At 37.6% G+C, this 21,436-nt stretch overlaps 1 protein-coding gene across 1 annotated transcript in view; it reads left to right on the forward strand.

Annotated features, from left to right (window-relative positions):
• TLK1 (tousled like kinase 1) overlaps positions 1 to 21,436 on the forward strand; it is a 58,812-nt gene that overhangs the window by 5,292 nt on the left and 32,084 nt on the right. Inside the window, exons 2-9 of the mRNA XM_089519769.1 lie at positions 1,484 to 1,602; positions 2,241 to 2,312; positions 5,102 to 5,177; positions 9,268 to 9,314; positions 14,053 to 14,139; positions 16,283 to 16,372; positions 20,598 to 20,690; positions 21,049 to 21,159. Of these exons, the coding sequence (XP_089375895.1) occupies positions 1,484 to 1,602; positions 2,241 to 2,312; positions 5,102 to 5,177; positions 9,268 to 9,314; positions 14,053 to 14,139; positions 16,283 to 16,372; positions 20,598 to 20,690; positions 21,049 to 21,159 (695 nt within the window). The remainder of the gene's footprint in view (positions 1 to 1,483; positions 1,603 to 2,240; positions 2,313 to 5,101; positions 5,178 to 9,267; positions 9,315 to 14,052; positions 14,140 to 16,282; positions 16,373 to 20,597; positions 20,691 to 21,048; positions 21,160 to 21,436) is intronic.

The raw sequence follows: 21,436 nt of genomic DNA on the forward strand, positions 1-21,436 counted from the left end.
TGTAATAAGCTCCAATTGTAAAAATAAGTAGTACAGGTTTAGTATCTCTTATCTGAAATGCTTGAGACCAGAAGCATTTGGTAGTTGGGTTTTTTGGATTTAGGAATACACATTATACACAATATTTTCCTGTACTGTATTTGTAGGACTGGACAGAGACATGAGGTTCTGTGAAACGGTGGGAGGTATGGATTCACACTGAGCACTATGCTTGGATTCCTGCCATTTCATAGATCCTCAGTCTCTCCAGCCTTGCATCGTTTTCCTGCCAGCCACCCTCTTCCACCCTCAAGGCAGCTGCCCAGCCTTGCATTTTGGTTGTTTGCTACTTGTGATGTGAATGAGGTGCAAGGCTGGAAAGAGACTGAGGAACTGAGGTGGATCTCGAATGTGGAAATGGGCAGCTAGCAGTAAAAAGCTTTTTTTTTAGAGTTTTGGATTTTCGGATTGGGAGTGCTAAATCTGTACTCCGTTTTTCAGGAGGATACTATAAGATGCCACTGTTAATGTTGTCAATAATTTCCAGAAGATAACCATTTTGACAGCTAATAAAGAAGAGCTACATGTTGATTTCAGAGTCCAAAAACTCTTGTCAGCTCTAGGGTGAGGAGTGGGTGGGAGCAGAAAATCCACGGTCTGTTCTATCCTGGACTAGCCTTGGTGCTATGCTGGAATGTTTAGTCTCTTCCTCTGCAGTGATAGGCTTAAGTGTTTGAAGCTTTAGTTAAGGATGACATAATAAGAGGTTTATTTAATAATGTGTTATTCATAAGTCACCATAAGTCAACAGGTGGCTTGAAGGTACATACTTTATTTTTATGTGGAGAAAGCGGAGTGTCTCATAATACTAAAACTAAATTTCCTGCCAGTCAATTTCAAACAGTGAAACTGGATGGCAGTAAGCCCAGGGCAGACAAAAGAGAATAATGCATGCAGTGTCTGGTTAACTGTAATTCATTGCCACAAGACCGGGTGGGTGGGTACTGTTTTTTTCATAAATTTGAAATGGGATTAGATAAATTTGTGGAGCATAGGTTTACCGATCACTAGTGATGATGGTTCTATGGAGCTGAGCTTGTGGCACTCTTAACTGTTTGGAAGCAACAACAGGAGATAATAATTGCTTTAATGCAGAGTTGGTTTTAAAAAAAAATTTTTTTTAAGGAATTTGTTGTAATATAGTTTTGCACAATCTTTGCAACTTTTTGCAGGATGTAGGGAAGCCTAGTATCTTCTGGAAAATATTACTATTACTCACAAATTTAAGCAATTCTTCATACAATGGATAACTTAAAGGTGGGATGAGATGTGATATTTTGGTTTATGCTTTCGTTTGGATAGGGAATCTAGGCAACTTGAAAATTGGTGCCTTACTGCTGGTATAAGTATGGTAGAAAATCTAGGGGGATGTAATTAAATTGTAGTGGTATGATACTGTTAGCTGTTACATGTTCTGTAACAAATTATTATTATTACTATTTAGGTGCAATGGATGAGCTTCATAGCCTGGATCCAAGAAGGCAGGAATTGTTAGAAGCTAGATTCACAGGAGTAGTGAGTGGTAGCACTGGGAGTACAGGAAGCTGTAGTGTTGGAGCAAAGGTGAGTAGTAGTGTGGACTGTACCACTTCCATGTGTTTGTCTGTTCAAAGAGTGATAATAATCTTCCCCTAACCTGCACTAAGGAGAATGTTACAATGAGAGACAAGAGAAAATGCCAATGTAATAAGCACAAAAAGTGCTATTGGCTGTGGCAAACTGCTGCTTCTGATTATATGGGCCAGGATTCAATGAGGGTGCATCTGATCAGGAGTTAACAATCTTCCCTTCCCACATGCAACCCCAAAATCTTTTGAAACCCTTTGAGAACCTAGTCAGCCTATCCAAGGGCAGAAACTGAAAGGGGAAAGGGAAGGAAATATCCATCATATATTGTGACTTTGGATTTGGTGACCAGAGTATAAATGTAGAATGTTGTTTTTTTAAAGCACAAGCTGGGAAAACATCATGCAGAGGGATCTTGTGACATCTTTGAGATTAACTGAGAGAAAGAAAGAAATCAGTAGCATAAACTTTTATAGACAAAAGTTATGCTACCAACTTGTTTTTCTCTCTCAGTCTCTAAGTTGCATATTGATTTAGACTAACACACCTGTTTTTGAATTCTTGTAAAACATTGCTAACCTTCTAGCAGGTAACTTCAGAAATGTTAATTATTTGATTCCTTTGTTTCTGAACAGGCCTCAACAAATAATGAGAGTTCCAATCACAGTTTTGGAAGTTTGGGATCTCTAAGTGACAAAGAATCTGAGGTATGAAATATTTTTTAAATAATCAAACTGACAGTTGTAATGTAATTTCATAGCTTTCTCTTTTTTTAATTATATGCTCAAGTAGACTTTGTTCCTAAAATGTGGACATAGTTTTATTTACTTGCTACATTAAAAACTAGTAAAGACCAAATAACAATATTTTGGTATACTGACAGGATTATTATTTTTAGATATTGTACAAGTCATTTACTAGTTGATATAATTTATGCAAATAGGTTTAAACCCGTAAAAGGCTATTTTCTTTTGGACAGAAAAGCACTATTTATTGAATTCTCCATTTCTGCCATAATGGCATTCTTCTTGGTAACAACAAAAATTTGCTAAAACAAAAATACATTTTGAACACATCAGTGAAACAAAGTAATAGCCCCATATTGGTTAAAAAGTCTTTAACAGCTTTCTGTTACATCTTAACTACCAAAGCCATTTAATTTTTTACAACCCTTTGCTTTGTCTGCGACTCAAAAAATTAGTAGACTAATCGATTCTTTTTATACTTGAAATTTGTTATATTAAAAATAGTTTAATAGTATAGAGAAACTGTGCAGTTTGATTAAGATGTACATGGTTGGTTAATTTTCAGATTGATAATTTAGGAGACAATTACTGGTTCCAGTTCCAAGTCTGAGTAAATGTCTGGTTATTTTATTCTGAGAAATATTAATAATACTTGATTAAGAATACTTAGATAGATACTTAACATTAGAAAAATTGAAATAAACCCCATAACCAATGACCCTTAAATAGGACCATCTACAAGTTGTTTACGATTCAAGAAAAATCAATTTCTTGTAAATATCAAGTCTTTTTGACACTGCAGTGACCTATTGCCTTTTGGGTGCATAATCTATCAGCAGCAGTACTATTTGACATCTCAAAACAGTCCAAACCTGTAAGCCTGTGGAAGCAATGAAACTTCAATAAGTGTCGATTTATCAAATTCTCCAATGACTCAAGGAGAACTTGATTTAGGCCTGAGAAAGCAACTCAAATTAGATAACACTATTTTCATTATGTTTTAATAAATTACTTGAAAATAGACTCCTGTTAAAATAAAGCTGTAAGCAAAACATGGTTGTAGAGCTGTAATTCTGAAAAGACAAGAAGTTTCTGATAACGTGTAATTTTCCTAAAAGCTTGAAAATGAAACATGCTGCATTTGGGAAGAATGAGACAGCTTGCCATATGGTGAGGTGTGGCAACCATATCTAAAATGAAGGGAATTCTGAAAGCGGGGCACCCTGAAATCTCTCTTGGTGTTCCTAATTGCTTGATTTCACATATCTGATGTAGATCTTTGCATCCTATTCTCTGAACTTGTAGGGGGACAACATCAAGATAAAATCCGTTATCATGAAGTGGAATTGCACTTTTATGATGAAGACTGTCGCTCTGAAAATAGATCTGTACCTTTCAAAAATAGGAAGGGTTTTTCTCCCCCCTTTCCGACTATATATAGCTGTTGGTGCTGTTAGTGACTACTAGAATACCCATTAAATGTGGTATATAATAGTTCCTCTTGCTGGAGCAAGAGCGTTTTTCAGTAGCATTCCAGAGTCATAGAATGATTACGTGTTTTAAATTGTGTTGCTAGTTTGTGAATGAATTGCAAAGAATTCAGAAAATGCTGTTTTGGTTCAAAATAACTCAGCAGTGTAATTTCTTCAGAAACCATACTTGAATTTTCCTTTATACTAGAAATAGTAGTGATTTCTGTCTCATTAAAAAAAAAAAATATTACAGTGGTTCTGTTGTAAAGTTACTGATTTTATGATAGTAAAAATTGTAGGCAATAAGAAAGACAATATTTCATGTGGGAGTTGGCCATTACAAATTTAGTTTCTTTACATACATCGGTGGCGGTGGTGGCATCAGCATTTTGGAGCAAGTGTGAACTAATGAAGCATGAATTTACTGTAGTTTGGATCTAAAGTGTCTGTTTCTGAGAGAAGGAAAGGTTCCCTACATTCACTGAACTCAGCCAGTGCTTCCCATTGGAGGAGAGTAAAAGGAAACAGTTTCCCAGCAGACAAGGTCGTAACATCCTGAAGTTCAAAAAAAGACTTAAATACCCCCTCACCAGCTACAGTGCTATTCATAATATGCTGAAGGTTCCTTTAAGCTTCCAGAACAGCTTTCCCCGGGGGGGGGGGGGAGCTGAAAGGAGAAGTAGGAAGCTGCAGAAATTATCTTCTTTGTTTCGCAGCAAAACACTCTGTAGATAGCATTCCACTCAAGGGAATTCAGGATCCAACGTTAAATTTAAATTTGTAATAATGCTTTTAAAATGACCTTGGAATTAGAATGAGAATTGTAATGGAATTTCATGGACTGGATCAAAAGTCACAATTAGCAAAAGATATTTAACATGCTGCTGCAGGATTTCAGATTCTTCCCCCTTCCCATCTGTTCTAGAACATATCCTAAAAGTCACCTGGGGTTTCTGGGGGAAGTAGAAGAGTCCCCTTGTGCAAGCATCAGCAGCCTAGCATTACTTTGGATCTGAGTCAGTATTTTCCAGTTTATAACCGTAAGTGGAGCTGTTAAGTATTTACTCCCCCCCCCCCCCCCACTTCCAGTATTTATAAACAGGGACATTTAAGAGAAGTTAGTTCATTATTCTGGTAATGTAACCCAAAATTATTATGTGGCCCATGTTGAAAATAAGCAAAGCTGCTTATTGTTTGAATGCTTCTTTGTAATACACATGCATTGAACTTCTGGCTCCAGTTCTTTTGCACTGAAAGGCATTTTGTGTTTTTGTGCAGACTCCTGAGAAAAAACAACTGGAGCCTTCTAGAGCTAGAAAAAGAAAAGCAGAAAGCCAGAGTGAAAGCAGCCAAGGTATGATATGCATTGTATACCTTCATTAGATATCATTTACTGTTGTCAGCTGATCTAAATCTACAGTTCAGTAAAATTTCAACTTTCTACAACAGTGTTATACACTTCTGTGGTTTGTTAATAGTAACACAAGCTCTGCCCATTGTCTGTGTTTACTAAGCTACCTGGCTGGACTAGAAAAATAGTCACACAAGATGTAAGTGAAGGAGGGAGCAAGCTGCATCCGAGACGCCTGGAGTATGGAAAAAAGAGCCATGTTTGCGCTACCACTATGATAGTCTTGGAGACAGGGAGGGCTGGGCAGGCAGGGAGCGCTGACCAATCCAAGCAGGCTTTGTATACAACAAGTTTTCCTGCTAAGTACCTGCATGTCATAAGCATTTGAATTAAAATTACTATATTGAAATCAAATCTGTTTTTTTTAATTGCATTGGAAGAGGGGTAGTCTTATATGATGAGTATATCCCAAACTCTATATTTTAACTGGAAAAGTTGGGGGTCATCTTATACACCCAGTCGTTTTATACGCCAGAAAATACGGTATAATGCTTTAGATAAAATGTGTGCAGAATTCTCTGTATGTGTACATGTATACTACTGCACAGTTGTTAACTTGTTGGTTGTGTTTCTTCAGCACCTGAAAAAGACCAAATGCTCATAACAGATTTAGAATTTTAGTTTGCAAATTAGCCTTAATCTAGTTTTTTAAAAATGTGTTTTTCTATGTGACATAGCTTCACCTATTATATAGTTAATACATTTTTGGTCCTACATTATCTGGTGGCTTTCAGTAAAAACTAAAACCAATAAATGCACAAATAAAATCATAAAACCATAAAATTTAACAGCATAAAGTCACCAACAGAGGAAAAATGAATACAGCAGATTCATAGTGACATGAGAGATTTCATTGACCTTGAAACATCAATAAGTATCTGTAATCACTAAAGGATTTTTAAAGATTTTAAAACATCTGGCAAAAAATGGGATTTATTTATCATGAATAACAACTACTTTGTCAGCTCCAGGTGAGCCTCTTCAGGGAGATCATACAATAACTACGGGGGGAAATCATTTTATGAATAGACTGTACCATATGTCATTTGTTGGAGGCACTTGGAAAAGGCTTCAGATGTCAACAGAAATTAGTGGAAAAACAAAAGATTTGGACATAAATATGTCAGATTTGAACTATTGAGTGCAATCGACCAGGAACCTGAAAAATTGTGGGCAGAAGTCAAAGACATGATTAAGGAAGAATGCAAGAAAACACTAACAGTGGCCAAAAAGAAAGATAACAAACAATGGATGACAGATGAAACACTTGATGTAATAAAAGAAAGAAGAAAAGCAAAAACAAAGGAGATAGGAACAAAGCCAGAAATATGAACACAACTGTCCAACGTCTGATACATAGGGCTAAGGAGAAATACTACAATGACCAATGCAGAGAAATAGAAGAAAACAAAAAGGCAAGAATGAGAGACCTCTATCAAAAAATTCGAGAAATTAAAGCCAAGTTCAAACCGAGGGCAGGAATGCTCTATGGAGAAGAAAAGAACATAATACAGGAACAAGTAGAAATAGGAAGACGCTGGAGGCAATACACAGAAGAGTTATACAAAAGAGATGAGGGAATGAGTGATATTGAGAATGAGGAGCCATATGAAGATGAACCCCAAATTCTAAGAAGTGAAGTGGAATCTGCAATAAAGGAAAAGGGAAAAAATAAATCACTGGGAACAGTTAATATCCCAATTAAACTGCTACAGTGCCTACAGACAGATGCAACTTTAGTGCTAACTGAAATATGCCAACAAATAAGGAAAACAAAATGATGGCCAGCAGATTGGAAATGCTCAATATACATACCAGTCCACAAGAAAGGAAATAGAAAAGACTGCAGCAACTATAAGACGATAGCACTAATCTCACATGCAAGCAAAATAATGTTCAAAATTCTGCAGTATAGACTCCAACCATACATGCAGAGAGAAATTCAAGAGGTGCAAGCAAGATTCAGAAAAGGAAGGGACATTAGGGACCACATTTTAAACATGTGATCACTAATGGAGCGCACCAAAGAATTCCAAAAAAGAATCAGCATGTGTTTCATAGACTACAGCAAAGCATTTAATTGTATAGTTTATGAAAAATTATGGAATACACTCAAAGACATGGGCATGCCACTACATCTGATAGTCCTGATGAGGAATCTGTACCAAGGACAAGAGGCCACCATCAGAATTCGGGGAAACAGAGTGATTCCCAATAGGCAAGGGGTCAGGCAAAGCTGCATCATATCACCTTACTTGTTTAACTTATATGCTGAAAACATCATAAGAAAAGCAGAATTAGAAAAAGGAGAAGTGAAGATAGGAATCATGATGATTTGAGTTAATGTCTTGCCTTGAGCTCTCAAAATCAAGCAGATAAGAACAGTAGGTAGATACAGGGTTTGAAATGCTTTGGTCTTGTAGGAAATCTGACCAACGACTTATAAATTGATTCTGCTTTCATGTCGCTTATTGTCTCTGTTGCTAAAATATTCATACAATTGTTAAAATATCTTTTGCTGCCTAAATTAATTTGATTACTTATATTCAGAGTATGGAAAGCTAGAGTGAACTATGGAAACCAATTACAGTTATTAGCATAAGAATACAGTTGGCCAACTAGTTGACATAAGTAGTGGGCTTTCTCCTACAAAAGCTCATGCCACAATCATTCTTTTTGGTCTGTGAGGTCATGAATTTTGTGTTTGCTATACAGAATAATTTGGTGCAGTCTTAATAAAATTAAGCTAATCTCAGTTATAATTAAATTACACTGAAAGCAAAATGACCTATCATATTTACCTGCGTATAACTCAACCTCATGTATGGGTTGAGGGAAGAAAATTATGGAATATGTTATAACAAAGAATGTAAATGATGAAGCAAAGTAAAACAATGCCAAAGAACTGAAAAAAAATCTGGTAGGCATAACTATTTTTGCTCACCCTGAAAGCTGGCTGAATGAGGAGGGAACTATGGTGAAGATGGCTGTGTGATATGCATGGAAGGCAGCTGAGTTCAGGTGGGGCTAAGAAAACATGTACATGTCAAAAAGGAAGTAAAGTCAATAGTTAAGGTATAGAATTATCTCATATAAAAAAAGAAACCATCCTCTTCTCTGAGTATAGTGGTGATAGACAGGAGTTTACACCATTCCAAGAGAACTCAAAAGAAGCACTTGAACCTTTCTAGTCTCTTGGTCTCCTTTGAGGAAAATTGCCAAAGAGCTGTCACCTCCGCAGTTTTTCCACCCAGGCATTCAAAAAGGCCAGAAGTAGTTCCACAGCAGAAAGGGTAGAAGAAGTTGGTGCTTCTCTTAGGTTCTTCTTTGTGGTCTCTGTGACTCACACACACATGAGTTTTCTGCACCCACACAGAGCCTGTTCAGAATCTATAGAGCTATCAGAAAAAACATTGGCCTAGATGCCACTGACCTCATGTTAACGCTTAAGGCACGGAAAATCATGGATGATTACTCATAGAACTATAGTTACAGGTAAGCGACTTGTCCTTTTCCTGGGATAGACTAAGAGGGATAGTTCCTTTTTTTGATAAGAGTTAAGGTACAGTACTTACACTGAACTGTGGATAAGTCGTCCCAGGTTTTTGGGGTCGATTTTTTGACAGATTTCTAGACTTATGTATAAATATATAGTGTAAGTCAGTAGAGAGTATAAATATGGAGAAAGTAGGCCCTGATCCATATTCTTTTTAAAAGTGATTTTTTAAAATCATTCCATGCATAAACTGGAATGGTACCTTCTGAGCTAGACAACATCTTAGAAAGTAACATTTTTAAACAATAGTTGACAGATTATTATGTGGCCCTCATGAATGCGTGGAGTTGCTGAACTGCAGCTCCCAGCATTCCATGTGATTGGCGTTGCTGGCGAGGAGTGCTGAAGCTTGTAGAAATATGGAGGTCTGTTACTCATCCCTGTTACTCATACTGTGCAGCATTAGTTCTACTTTTTGTCTCTCCTAAGGTCTCCTTTTGAAAAATAATAATAATTGCATTTCTGTTTTTGCTTCAGGAAAAAACATTGGGGCACGTGGTCACAAAATTAGTGACTATTTTGAAGTAAGTTCCATTTTGAACTATTTTAATATATGGAATTTATGAAGTATACATGAACTATAACTTTATTTTAAAAAAAGAATTATTTGCTTCTTGTCATCTGCTTTTACACACTAAAAAATGAAGAACACAATTTTCTGACAGGTGTTGCATGTCGTCTTACGTGGATTTGTCTTCTTGCATGAGCACTTGGCCTTGGGATACAGTCATCTTAAAAAACCAATCTATTCAAAATCAGTCCTCATATTTTGGATATTCCTTATTTGTCCTTTCATCATCCTAATAAATAATCTCTGGTTCTTCCCATACATAAATACAGCATGACTGCTAATCCTGGTTGAAACAGGTCCTGTTGAATCGTTCAGGAGTTTTGTTTGCATCCATTTAATTCACATATGAGAGGTTTGAGGCTCTTGATCATTAAAATGATTCCTCCTAATTCTGAGCTAGGTCTTTGATTCCTGTGTTCTTCAATCTAGAGTTATAGAACATGGCTAGTACCTCCCTTTGTTCTCTTAGGATTGGCTTGACATGAAAGGAGGCTGAGAACATAGGGTTGGCCTGAGAGAGACTAAGGATGACCAGTAAAGAAGATGGACAAAACAACAGAACAGTCTATATAATATACTACCATATATACTTGTGTACAAGTCGATCTCATATATAAGTCGAGGGAAGGTTTCAGGGTAAAAATCATGGCTTTTGATATGACCCATGGATAAATTGAGGGTAAAACTTAGGGGGCTTTAACAAAGATGGAAAGGGGAAAACACCACTTCCATCCCTCCTTCTTCTCTGGACCTCTCCTGACCACCTAACAACACTTCCCTGGTCCTGGAGGAGAGGTTTTAACATTGGATTGGGGAGGAAAAGAAGTTGAATTAAAAGGGTTGTTTCTTTGATGGGAAGAGAATACTTTCTAATCAGGTTGGAAAGGGACAGAAGTGGAGTTAAATCGGAGGTTTCTTTGATGGGAAGAACAGGCTTTCACATCGGAATGGGAAGCAACAGAAGTAGAGCTAAATGGGGGGAGGGTTGATGGGAAGAACAGGCTTTCACATCAAATTGGGAAGAGACAGACGTGGAGCTAAAAGGGCAGTTTCTTTGATGGGAAGAGAAGGCTTTCACATCGGACTGGGAACCTCTTGCACACGCACGCACGCGCGCGCACACACACAAAACTGCCTCGAGGTACAAAGAGTGGGGCATCAGGCGGCGTTTGTTTCAGGAACTTTCTAAGGAGTATTAGTGTATTGACCTGTATGTAAGTCGACCCAGGATTGTAGGGTCATTTTTGGGGCATAAATTTCCTGACTTATAGTCGAGTATATATAGTATATTAAATTAATAGGACTCCCACATACATACCATCCACAATTTTAGTTTGGACATAGAGTTGAGCTGGTATAAACAGAACATTTTAGCTTTCCTATGATGAATTATATGCGTATTTGTGCACATGAATCATGTACAAAAAATACTTATGGTCCACCTTTCCATCCAATCACTAGCATGCCCAAGACAGTAATCAAGAGTGATAATACCATTTCATAATGCATTTTTGAAAAGAACATGCATTTTAACAAGTGGGAATAAACTGAAGAACTGGTCAGATCACAGTATTTAAGTATTTGTATCTAAATGCCATTGTAGGGTGGAGGGGCATGATTTACACAAACAAACTAGCTCTTGTATTTCAGGGCAAGTTGATGCATCTATTGGAGCAGTTTCAGTTCTTGCAGTCTGGTACTGTAGGGTAATTCAGGCCTTCTGGTTTCCTGCTTGTCCTGAGAGGGATATGTGCAGAATATGAAACACAGCTAGACTGAAAGTTGGATTCTTCATAGAAGATATTTCACATCTGACTTTAGCATGCCTCTGTGCTCCCAGTTCAGTTCTACAGTTTATGAGCAAAATAATGTTTTCAAATTACAGTGGGTCTTTGTTATCTGCTGGGGTTTAGTTCTAGGACACCCCCCCCCCCCCCGTGGATACCAAAATCCATGGTTGCTCAAGTCCCATTAAATACAGTGGTGTAGTAAAATGGTGTCCCTTACATAAAATGGCAAATCAAGATTTTCTAATTGGAGTTTACAGTTTTCAGAAATATTTTCAAGCCATGGATGGTTAAATCTGTGGACGTGAGCCCTGGTGGCGCAGTGGTTAAATGCCTGTACTGCAGCCATTCACTCAAAACCACAAGGTTGCGAGTTCAAGACCAGCAAAAGGGCCCAAGCTCGACTCAGGCTTGCATCCTTCCAAGGTCGCTAAAATGAGTACCCAGACTGTTGGGGGCAAATTAGCTTACTTGCTAATTAGCTTACTTGCTGTTCACCGCTATGATCATTGGAATAGCGGTATATAAATAAAACAAATTATTAATTATTATTAAAAAATCCATGCATATGGAGGGCCAATTGTAGTGCTATCCTCTTATTTATCTCACTGGAAGAAAGTGATAGATTATAGCATTGTGGTAGGAGACAGAGGCATCTTTCAGCAGTGTTTTAGTTGTGTATTCCTGTATGGCAGGAGGTTGAACTATATGGTCTCTGTGGCCCCTTCCAACTCTAACGTTCTACAAATCTATATATAGGTAATTAATTCCAGCATAGGCTTCATTGTTTTGATCAATAATATTTGTCAATGTTGCTTATTATTATTATTATTATTATTATTATTATTCCAGGTAGTAAATAGAATTGAATATAAAATGGGGCTTATCGATGTATACTTAAATAGAGACATACATAGTTGGACCTACAGGCTTATCACATGAGAAAAGAAAACTGAAATGGAGTGGAAGAGTAGAAACTTTTTCCATGCCTCTCTGCATGCTGTCATAGCACTTCCGGGCTGTTCCCAAGGGAGACAGTTGTAGAAGTGTGTCATTTGTCACACTACAAAAATCCATTTGACAAAAGGTGTACTTTTACAACTGCCTCCCTTAGGAAGAGAATGGAAGTGCTACAATAGCACGTTCAGAGACACAGATAAAGCTACTACAGTGGAACTTCCATTTCCGTAGACTTGCCAACCACAGATTTCAGCATCCACAGATGGCAAGCCCCCACTGTCCATAATGGCGGTCCATGCATGCAGCTGTGCTAGCGGGCCCGCTGAGCTGCCATTAGGGAAGAAGGGATTTGAGGTCCTGCATTTTTTGGTATCTGTGGGGCATCCAGAACGGATACCCCACAGATACCAAGGTCCTACTGTACTCCCCTGCTCTCTTTTTATTTTATTTTCTCATGTGATAAGGCTCCTAGTCATTATGAGGTTTCTTAAAACTATGTTAACATATAGGAGGAGGAGTTTGTGTCCTGCCTAATATTTGTCATCATTCACTTTCAAGAGCAAATCCTCAATAGCATGAATTACTCTTCTCCATCCAGTTTGTATAAACTGAAAAACTTTATAGAGCTGGGAAGAAAAATATTGACTTCATAAGCCAACCTTGCTTAGCCATGGTAAAGTGAGGTTCATGTTGGATGTATGGAGTGTTAGTTTTCCACTGATTTCTTTGTGAAAAATTGTAGACATTTGTACCAACTTTGTACAGCTCCTTTGGAGAATTTGGAACAAAGCTTCTCTGATAGTTTATTGTCTCTAATCTATCTACTGTCACAAAATGAATGAAGTGTTCTACAATGTGCAGCTATTGTTTACCTTTTTGGCATGAGCTGGAAAAAAGGGTTATCAATAAAAGAATAGGCTGTTGCTAATTTCCTCACTTTAGTCTTGGATATAAATAAGAAGCAGCTGTTTGAATTTACATATGGATTTGGAAACATTCTCTTCTGCACTGAATATCTAATTGATTTCTGTATTATGAAAGATTTGAGAAATGTAGGCAAAACTTTAACTGCAGTTGTGTGTTGCTTGCCTTTTTTTGGAATAGCTTGAAAGTCTCCATTTTCTGATAATAATACTGTACAGTCGGTCCTCTTATCCACAGATTCTTTATTCGTGGATTCAAACATACACGGCTTGAAAATATTTTTAAAAAGTATAAATTCCAAATAGCAGATCTTGATTTTGCCATTTTACATAAAGGGCACAATTCCACTTACACCGTTGAATTTAATGGGACTTGAGCATCCATGGGTTTTAGTATCCACAGGAGGTTCTGGAGCCAAATCCCAGCAGATAACAAGGGCCCGCTGTATGAACATTCAACAATTTATTTTATGCTTTCCTCTTTGTTTAGTTTATGGAGAATTTCACAGAATGCAGAATCAAACAAAAGTGAAATTAAATAGCAAAATAATAACCAAATGTGTTCAGTTCATGGTTTTCTTAATCCTTACTGACAGCTTTTCAACATTGGTCCAAGGCACACTGCAAAAATAATTCAGTTTGAGACCACTTTAACTGCCCTGGCTCAATGCTAAGGAATTCTAGGAACTGTAATTTTGTGAGACATTTAGCTTTTTCTGTTAGAGAGCTCTGGTGCCACAGTAAACTTCAATTGCCAGGATTCCCTAGCTCTGAGCCAGGCAGTGAAAGCAGTCTCATACTGTTTTGGACCTTTATTAATAATCTGATAATGAGAAACTATTTAGTATGTAAGCCATAGCTTGCAGCTCAACAGTCATTACTTTTTTCCTTTTTATTTTTTCCATAAAAATTTATCTAAAATGTATTGCATTTTATTACATAATGGAAGATTTGCTAATTCATAATATTCTTTACTGTATTCAATAAACATATTTTTCTTTGTCATGTCATTTTCCCCCAGTACCAAGGTGGAAATGGGTCTAGCCCTGTAAGAGGAATGCCTCCTGCAATTCGTTCGCCTCAAAACTCACATTCCGCTCCTTCTTCTGTAAGTTTCATCACCAGAAATTATAACTGGCTAGTATAAAATGCTCAAGCTGTTTTAAACAAGCTTAACAGAAACAATGCCTTGTTTGACTGTGTTGTCTTAGCAGCTAGTAACAGGTTCTGTTATTATTATTATTCTGCTTCTGTCTGCCAAACTACATGGAATGTGCTTGGTTTGGTGGTATCTTTAGTTTCAGGTGTTTGTAGGCCTAGGTGATAGATATGTTACATTTCTTCTGTATAGAGTTCCATAGGCAGAAATCATGCAAAAGTTTGTGTTTTTTTCCTTCAAGTAAGCCTTTAAGGTGCTGCGGGATTCTTGAGTTTGGGTTTGGGTTTTTTGTTGCAATACATTAGCATGGCTACTCCCTTGCAGTTCAAAAAAACCATTATGCTAAATATAAATAATAGAATATAAGGAACAGCCTTAACAAAATTAAACATATCCTGTTACTCCATGCTCTCATTGACCACAGCCTGGAATGTGGGAATAAGTTCTTACTGAGAAATTAGGTGGAATATTGCCTTAACCTTTCCAGTTGATTTTCATAAAGAAGAGCTTTCCTTTTAAAATTAAAAGATGAAAATGCAGGGGCAGGTGTTGAAGTATGCATAGGGTGTGGGGGAGAAGTAGGCAACTGTTTTTCAGTCATATAGATCGTGAAAAGGTGAAGATACCATTCAACTTTGATAAAACAGATTGCATGTATCATCTTACACCTGGTAAGAGAATTCTAGAAAGATTAAAATCTTGTTTCTGAATCTCAGTGAGTGGAATCTTCCTTTTTACCTGCAATATGTATATGGGAAGTGGGGGAGTGAAATTTCTGACACCTATTGGTTGGTGGTCTGCAGCAAGTTTCCAGGAAAGAAAGAAACAGCTGTAGTCAATCGCACAAATGTTGTACCAGTCCCTGGTCCATTGGGGGAAAAAACACCTGCCATTCCCTCACATTAGGCAGCTTAAGAGGTACTGCTTTAGTTGACACTTTGGTCCAAAACACACTGCAGAAATAATTCACTTTGGGACAGCTTTAACTGTCCTGGTTCAGTGCTAGGGAATCCTGGGAATTGTAGTTTATTGTGGCACCAGAGTTCTCTGAAAGAGAAGGCTAAATGTCTCAGAACTACAGTTCCTATACTTTCCTAGGACTGAGCCAGGGCAGTTAAAGCAGTATGAAACTGAATTATTTTTGCAGTGTGTTTTGGACCTTTGTTATTTACTGAAAACACTTAACCTGGGCAACTATTTTTAAGAAGCACTGTTAATTTTCATTAGTTATGCGCCTGTCATCTCTGATAGAATGCTTCTTACTAAAACTATGTTGAAGCTGTGGCAAATACTACCAGTGGTTCTTTCCATTGCCTTGCCTCCCTGATGATGGAAGCTTATAGACAAATGTCCAATTCCACTGAGTTTGATGATAATACAGTGGGAAAAATATTCCAGTAATTTTTGGGACCTTAATTGCATGGATGGAATTCTTAGGTTTATGAAAAATAATATATCTAAAGAATTGATTATTTCCCATGTTAAAAAAGTGAAGAATAAGGTACAACTGTCCCTTGATTTTTTGCATTCTCTCAGAGACCAATTATGTCCCTTTAGAGACAATAAGGAATTAAGAGTCTTGACTGAAGATAAATCAGAAACAGATTTGTTCTTATTTATCAAAAAATCAGAGCCACTTCTGACAAAGAGCAGAAGGAATTAAGCAAAGTGTGACTTCATTCTGTACAGATACATTCCTATACCTTGAGGGGGATTGTCTGTCCTCCTAGGTTGAACAGTAAACCGTTTTTGTATTTTTCCTATTCCATGTTCTTCTCACATTTAGTACAGGACAGGTGTGGCTTCTTTCACTCATGGCTGAACTGATTTCTAAACTTGTCAGGTGAACAGAAGAAACTAAGTTTTGATCTAAGTACAGATTGGAACTGCCACAGATCACCCCACCCCATACTAATCAGTGATAGTGTGTTTACACATGCATGTTGCCACCCATTAACTAATATGGACTTGAACTCCCATCCACAGGTGGCACAGAAGTGAACCCACACAGATGGGAAAGGCCCACTGTAGTTTTATAAATTTGCCTTTTTTAAATGGAATATACATTTTACACAAATTTGTACACCTCTAGGTTCGGCAGAATAGCCCTTCTCCTACTGCATTGTCTTTTGGGGACCACCCTGTTGTACAACCAAAGCAGTTGTCATTTAAAGTTACTCAGGTAAGCCTTCTGAATTGTAATTCTGTCTTTAATGCTAATCACAGCATTCAGTTTCCTTACTCCTGTATTATTATTATTATTATTATTATTATTATTATTAACCTTTATTTATAAAGCGCTGTACCAGCCCACTGATTCCTTCCAAAATATACTTAAAGTAAAATTAAAATTTTACACTGAGACACGGTGGTTCAAGTTATTAAGATACTGACTCTGTTGATTGCAAGATCAGCAGGTTGGCAGTTCAAGGCCCAGGTGCCATGTGATGGGGTAAGCTCCTATCACTAGTCTCAGCTTCTGCCAACCTAGCAGTTTGAAAGCATGCAAATGCAAGTAGATAAATAGGTACCACTTTGGTGGGAAGGTAAACAGCTGCTTCCAACATTACACCATGTGAATCCCCAGGAGACCTTTGAAAAAACAAATATTGTGACAATATCCTCAGAGAAGATGCTTTGGGCTTAAGTCAGGGATTAAACCTGGGACCTGCACAAAAACCAAAGCATGATCTTCTTCTAACAAAGAGGTTCAGCAAGTTTGCATATTTTCTTTAAATATTATTCAGAAATCTTTTACACTTTTAAAGATCACCAGACAATTCCTGACATTTTCAAGCTTATCTTTACATCCATAACCGTGGAACCAAAGAGTTGAAATTTTGAGAAATATGACCTTTGGCATAAAAGATCTGGATCAGTAATGTATTATTTTGACTCCTCTCCTCAGTATGTCTTCCATGCTAAACTTGGCTTTTAGACATGTTTAACTTTTTTGCAGGAAATCACAGCTAGCTTTCTTGTTTGCTGGACCTGTAAAATTTCTGGATGTTTTGAAGCCTTGGGTTAAAATGTGTGGGGTCTTTGGAAGGGTTATTTTTGGGGAAACTGAAAAAAATGCAATAATAGCATGCTTTATAGATTGAAAGTATTTCTGTTACTTTAGGAACATAGAATGCATATTATGCACAGCTTGATGTGGCAACAAAGCATCTTGTTTGACATATTAAATAATCACCAGAATTGAATTTACCTTTTTTAATTTTTATTTTGTGTTAACAAATGGGGAGCTACAAGATGCTGAACTTGAAGGAATACCCAAGGAACTATTTTTTTGCCAGTGTATAAGAAGCAGAATTCACCTCCACCCACCCTACACACACCAATAAAAACAGAGACCTTGTGCAAGGAGCTGCACAAGAAGGGATTGACCTATAGCCAACCAAGAAGGGAATGACCTATAGCCATGAACTTATATTCTATTCTACATATTCACCCCAGAGTTCAACACACTTTGGCACATCTTTTCTCAAGTTGTTTCTTCTTCCAAAAAAATTCTGATGTCTGGTCACTGAAATGCTGCTCTGCTGCTGCTACCTCTGAATCATTTGAAAATTTCCTCACTTTAAAACTTATTTAAAAGTTTGAACACAGGATATAGTTAAATGGAGTAAGACCTAGTGAGAAGGGTGGATAGTCTGTTCACTCAAAACCTAAATTCTTCAAAAAATGTGTTGTCTTCTAGGTGCATTGTCCTGCATAAAGAGAACACCTTTTTGCAGTTCCCTCACTGTTTTTCGTTCAATGCTTCTTTTAATTGGCATAGCAAGTTACAGTAATATTCTACACTGACTATTTGGTCCTTCTGAAGTTAGTCATCATAACATCTTCCTTACCCCCAAAAAACTGTGGCCAAGACCTTTTGTGCTGACCTTTGAGTCTTGAATTTCTTCTGCCGTGGAGAACCCAAGTGATGCTACTACAAGTACTGCTCTTTGGTTTCTCGATCATAGAGATGTAACCATCATCAGCAGTGATGAGGCATTCCAAAACAATATCATGAGATGACTCCAAATGCTGCAAAATCATAATAGGAAGTATCCACTCAATTTGGTTTCTGGTCAGCATTCAAACATTTCAGCTTCCTCTTGGCTGACATCTTCTGCATAACTGGTTTTCTCATGAATTATAAACCCAGTGTTGTTCCTGGGATATCTCTAGCATCTCAGCATTTGTTTTAGTGAGATTCACCAATCTGTCAAAATCAAGTCATGAACATACTCAACAATTTCAGGAGGTGACACTATTGAAGGCCTCCCAGACATTGTTGCATCCTCAGTCTCAAAATCTCCATGCTGAAAGTTGGCACACCATTTCTTCACAGTTGAGTATGGTGGGCAGTGCACTTGTCACTCAATGTTTGCATCATACACTCATATTTCCTTTGGCATTTTTTTTCTGCAGAAACAGGAACTTTGTGATGACCTGGAGTTCAGCACTTGAAAATGCCACACTTTTTATTGACACAGTTCTATCAGTGATCTGAAAAAATACAGACATTAGAGCTCTGATCCTAAAATTGACAGTTTACAATACAAAAGAACACTCTTTCGAGATGAGTGACAAAACTATGCTCAGATTTTGTGGATTGGGCTGAAAACTTTTCAGCACCACATCATATAACAAAGATAATTATTTTGTCTCCCCAAGGGGTGAAACACATGGGGTAAATAAAAAGGTTTCAAACTGCTTTGAAGGCAGGGCATTTAGATGATGCATACCTCCAAAGTAGGCAAAAACTGGATTGAAACTGCGCTCTGAGGCAAAAAATGGAGTAAAAAGAACCCAGAATACAGTGGACCCTTGTTATATGCTGGGATTTGGTTCCAAGATCCTCCGTGGATAACAAAATATGTCCCATTAAATATAAATGACATAGCAAAATGGTGTTCCTTATAAAAAATGGAAAATCAAGGTTTGGTATTTGAAATTTATACTTTTTTTTTTTTTTGAACATTTTCAAACCATGGATGCTTGAATCTGTGTATAAGAAATCCATGTATAAGAAGTGCTGACTGTATTCTGATTTAGCCCGTAAAATGTTCACTTTCAACCCTACATATAAGCACCCCGATGCCAGAGTGGTTCTAAAGGAGCAATCTATCCTAACCCTAACCTTAAAGCTGCATATAAACACCGTGATGCAGGTGCACATTTTAAAAAGATGGAGCCAGTGTACACAAGCAGTAATGGATGCAGTTATAACATACAGAAACCAAACAGTCCAAGAGGGGGTGGGAGTGAAGGGGGAATGTGGGAGGGCATGAATGTGCGTTGCCAGTGTTTTACTGGGCACACCAATGTCCAATGCCCTGTATTGGTGGAGGATTGCAGGCGTGACTGAGGATCGCAGGGATGGCCATCCATTGGGATGGCATCTAGGCAGCAGGCAGTTGCCGGTACTGTGTTTGTGCAGTGGTGTGCATGGATGGTCAGGGAGGTGACCAAAAATAATTACCCAACAGGGGGGCCTCACATCGGATTGTGTGATCAGGCCGTGCACACTTGGTCTGCCTTGGGAGCAACCTGTGCAATTAGCAGTGTTTCAAAATGTTTTTGGAAAAAGCAGGTTCAAGCCACTTTTTCCTGCCTGTCTGTTCCATCCCCAAGTCCTCTATGGTGCCCAACAGACATAAAGCACCCAGTCCCATAAAAAGAGCTGGAAAAAGGAATTCAAGACTAGGAATTGGGAGACAATCACGTGGAAGTTTACCTTTTACATGGTTTTGAGAAATAATATGGGGGGGGGGGGAGCATATTAACACCTTGTAAATTTTTTTTTTATTCATCAGTCTAAAAGAAAATATCCCATAATCTATTCATTTTCCATTTTATTTGGTGGAAAAGGGCTTCATGTTTTTTCATGGGCCTTCACATTTCTGTGGCCAACAAAAATCAATAATAGGTAATTAGCTTGTTTTTCAGTTATCATACTTAGCTTCAACCACACCATTAAGTTGGCTTTGCAACTAATTACTGAAATAGGTCAAGTGGTTGATTATATTTCCTTTCCCGTTGCCATTCTGTCTCTGTGTTTGGCCATGGGAGGCCACGCTTCTTGCAGGACTTATAATTCTTAGGCAAGAGACTAGGACAGCCATGTGCAAAACTTCACAATGCAATGGCCAGTTTTAATTCTTATGAGCTCTGCATGCAGACAGTTTAGTGCTCTCTGATTAAAATGGAATCCTGCTTACTTGCCTGTGTTGTCTTTTAGAAATGGAACATGTATAGATTTGGCATTTGTGTGCTCATCTGAAGGATATCTTGTTCTGCCTGAGCCAAACAGACCAGTGGCAAAGTAGAAGGTTGAATTGTGATGGAATCTATGTTGAATCTGCTGAATGTTTGCATGAAAGTGGCCCCTCTTCTCTCCTGTTTTTATGTAGACTGATCTCACAATGTTGAAGTTAACTGCACTTGAAAGTAATAAAAATCAAGACTTGGAAAAGAAAGAAGGTCGTATAGATGATTTGCTCAGGGTAAGTGTGATAATGGTATGATTAAGAGAAATACTGGGTTACTGGTATTAAATTAGAGAAGAAGAAAATAAATGCTGTTCTAAAAAGGAAAAAAAATGAGTTAATTGTATTTGTATTATGGTACCAGACAAACACAAAATGCAATGTAATATATGTTTGCAATTTTTCTAATATAATATCCTTCAAATTCTCTCACTTCCATTTCATGAGAGCCAGCTTTTTTACTTGTATTAGAAATTCTTTTTTTTTTTTTCTTCTTCTGAGAGTTCAAGAGAAGAAGAGAGATTTCAGTTTTGGTTGTCTTTGCATACAATTTGAAACCACATCCATGATAAATATAATTTCCTTTAATTCTTAGGCTAATTGTGATCTACGACGTCAAATAGATGAACAACAAAAGTTACTTGAAAAATACAAAGAAAGATTAAACAAATGCATTTCAATGAGCAAGAAGCTTTTAATTGAAAAAGTAAGTTGACTAAAAAAAAGTGTGTAAGCCCCAAAAGAAAGAACATTCAGTCATCTTGATACTATATCTTAGGTTCAGTAACAATGGTACAAAATTAGGCTGACCATGGCCCGTTACAGACGGGCAAAATATGGCGTGGCGGCAGCAGTACTAGGGTTAGGGAGCGCGCACCATGCAGATGCTCCCTAACCCTAGTACATACTGGCGGCATCAAAATGGCGGTGCCCTGTCTACATGGGCGCCGCCATTACGACGTGACGGACGCATAGCATCTGCA

Source organism: Sceloporus occidentalis, unplaced genomic scaffold (assembly GCF_023333645.1).
Source record: "Sceloporus occidentalis isolate IW3139 unplaced genomic scaffold, rSceOcc1.0.p SCAF_4, whole genome shotgun sequence".
Taxonomy (NCBI): domain Eukaryota; kingdom Metazoa; phylum Chordata; class Lepidosauria; order Squamata; family Phrynosomatidae; genus Sceloporus; species Sceloporus occidentalis.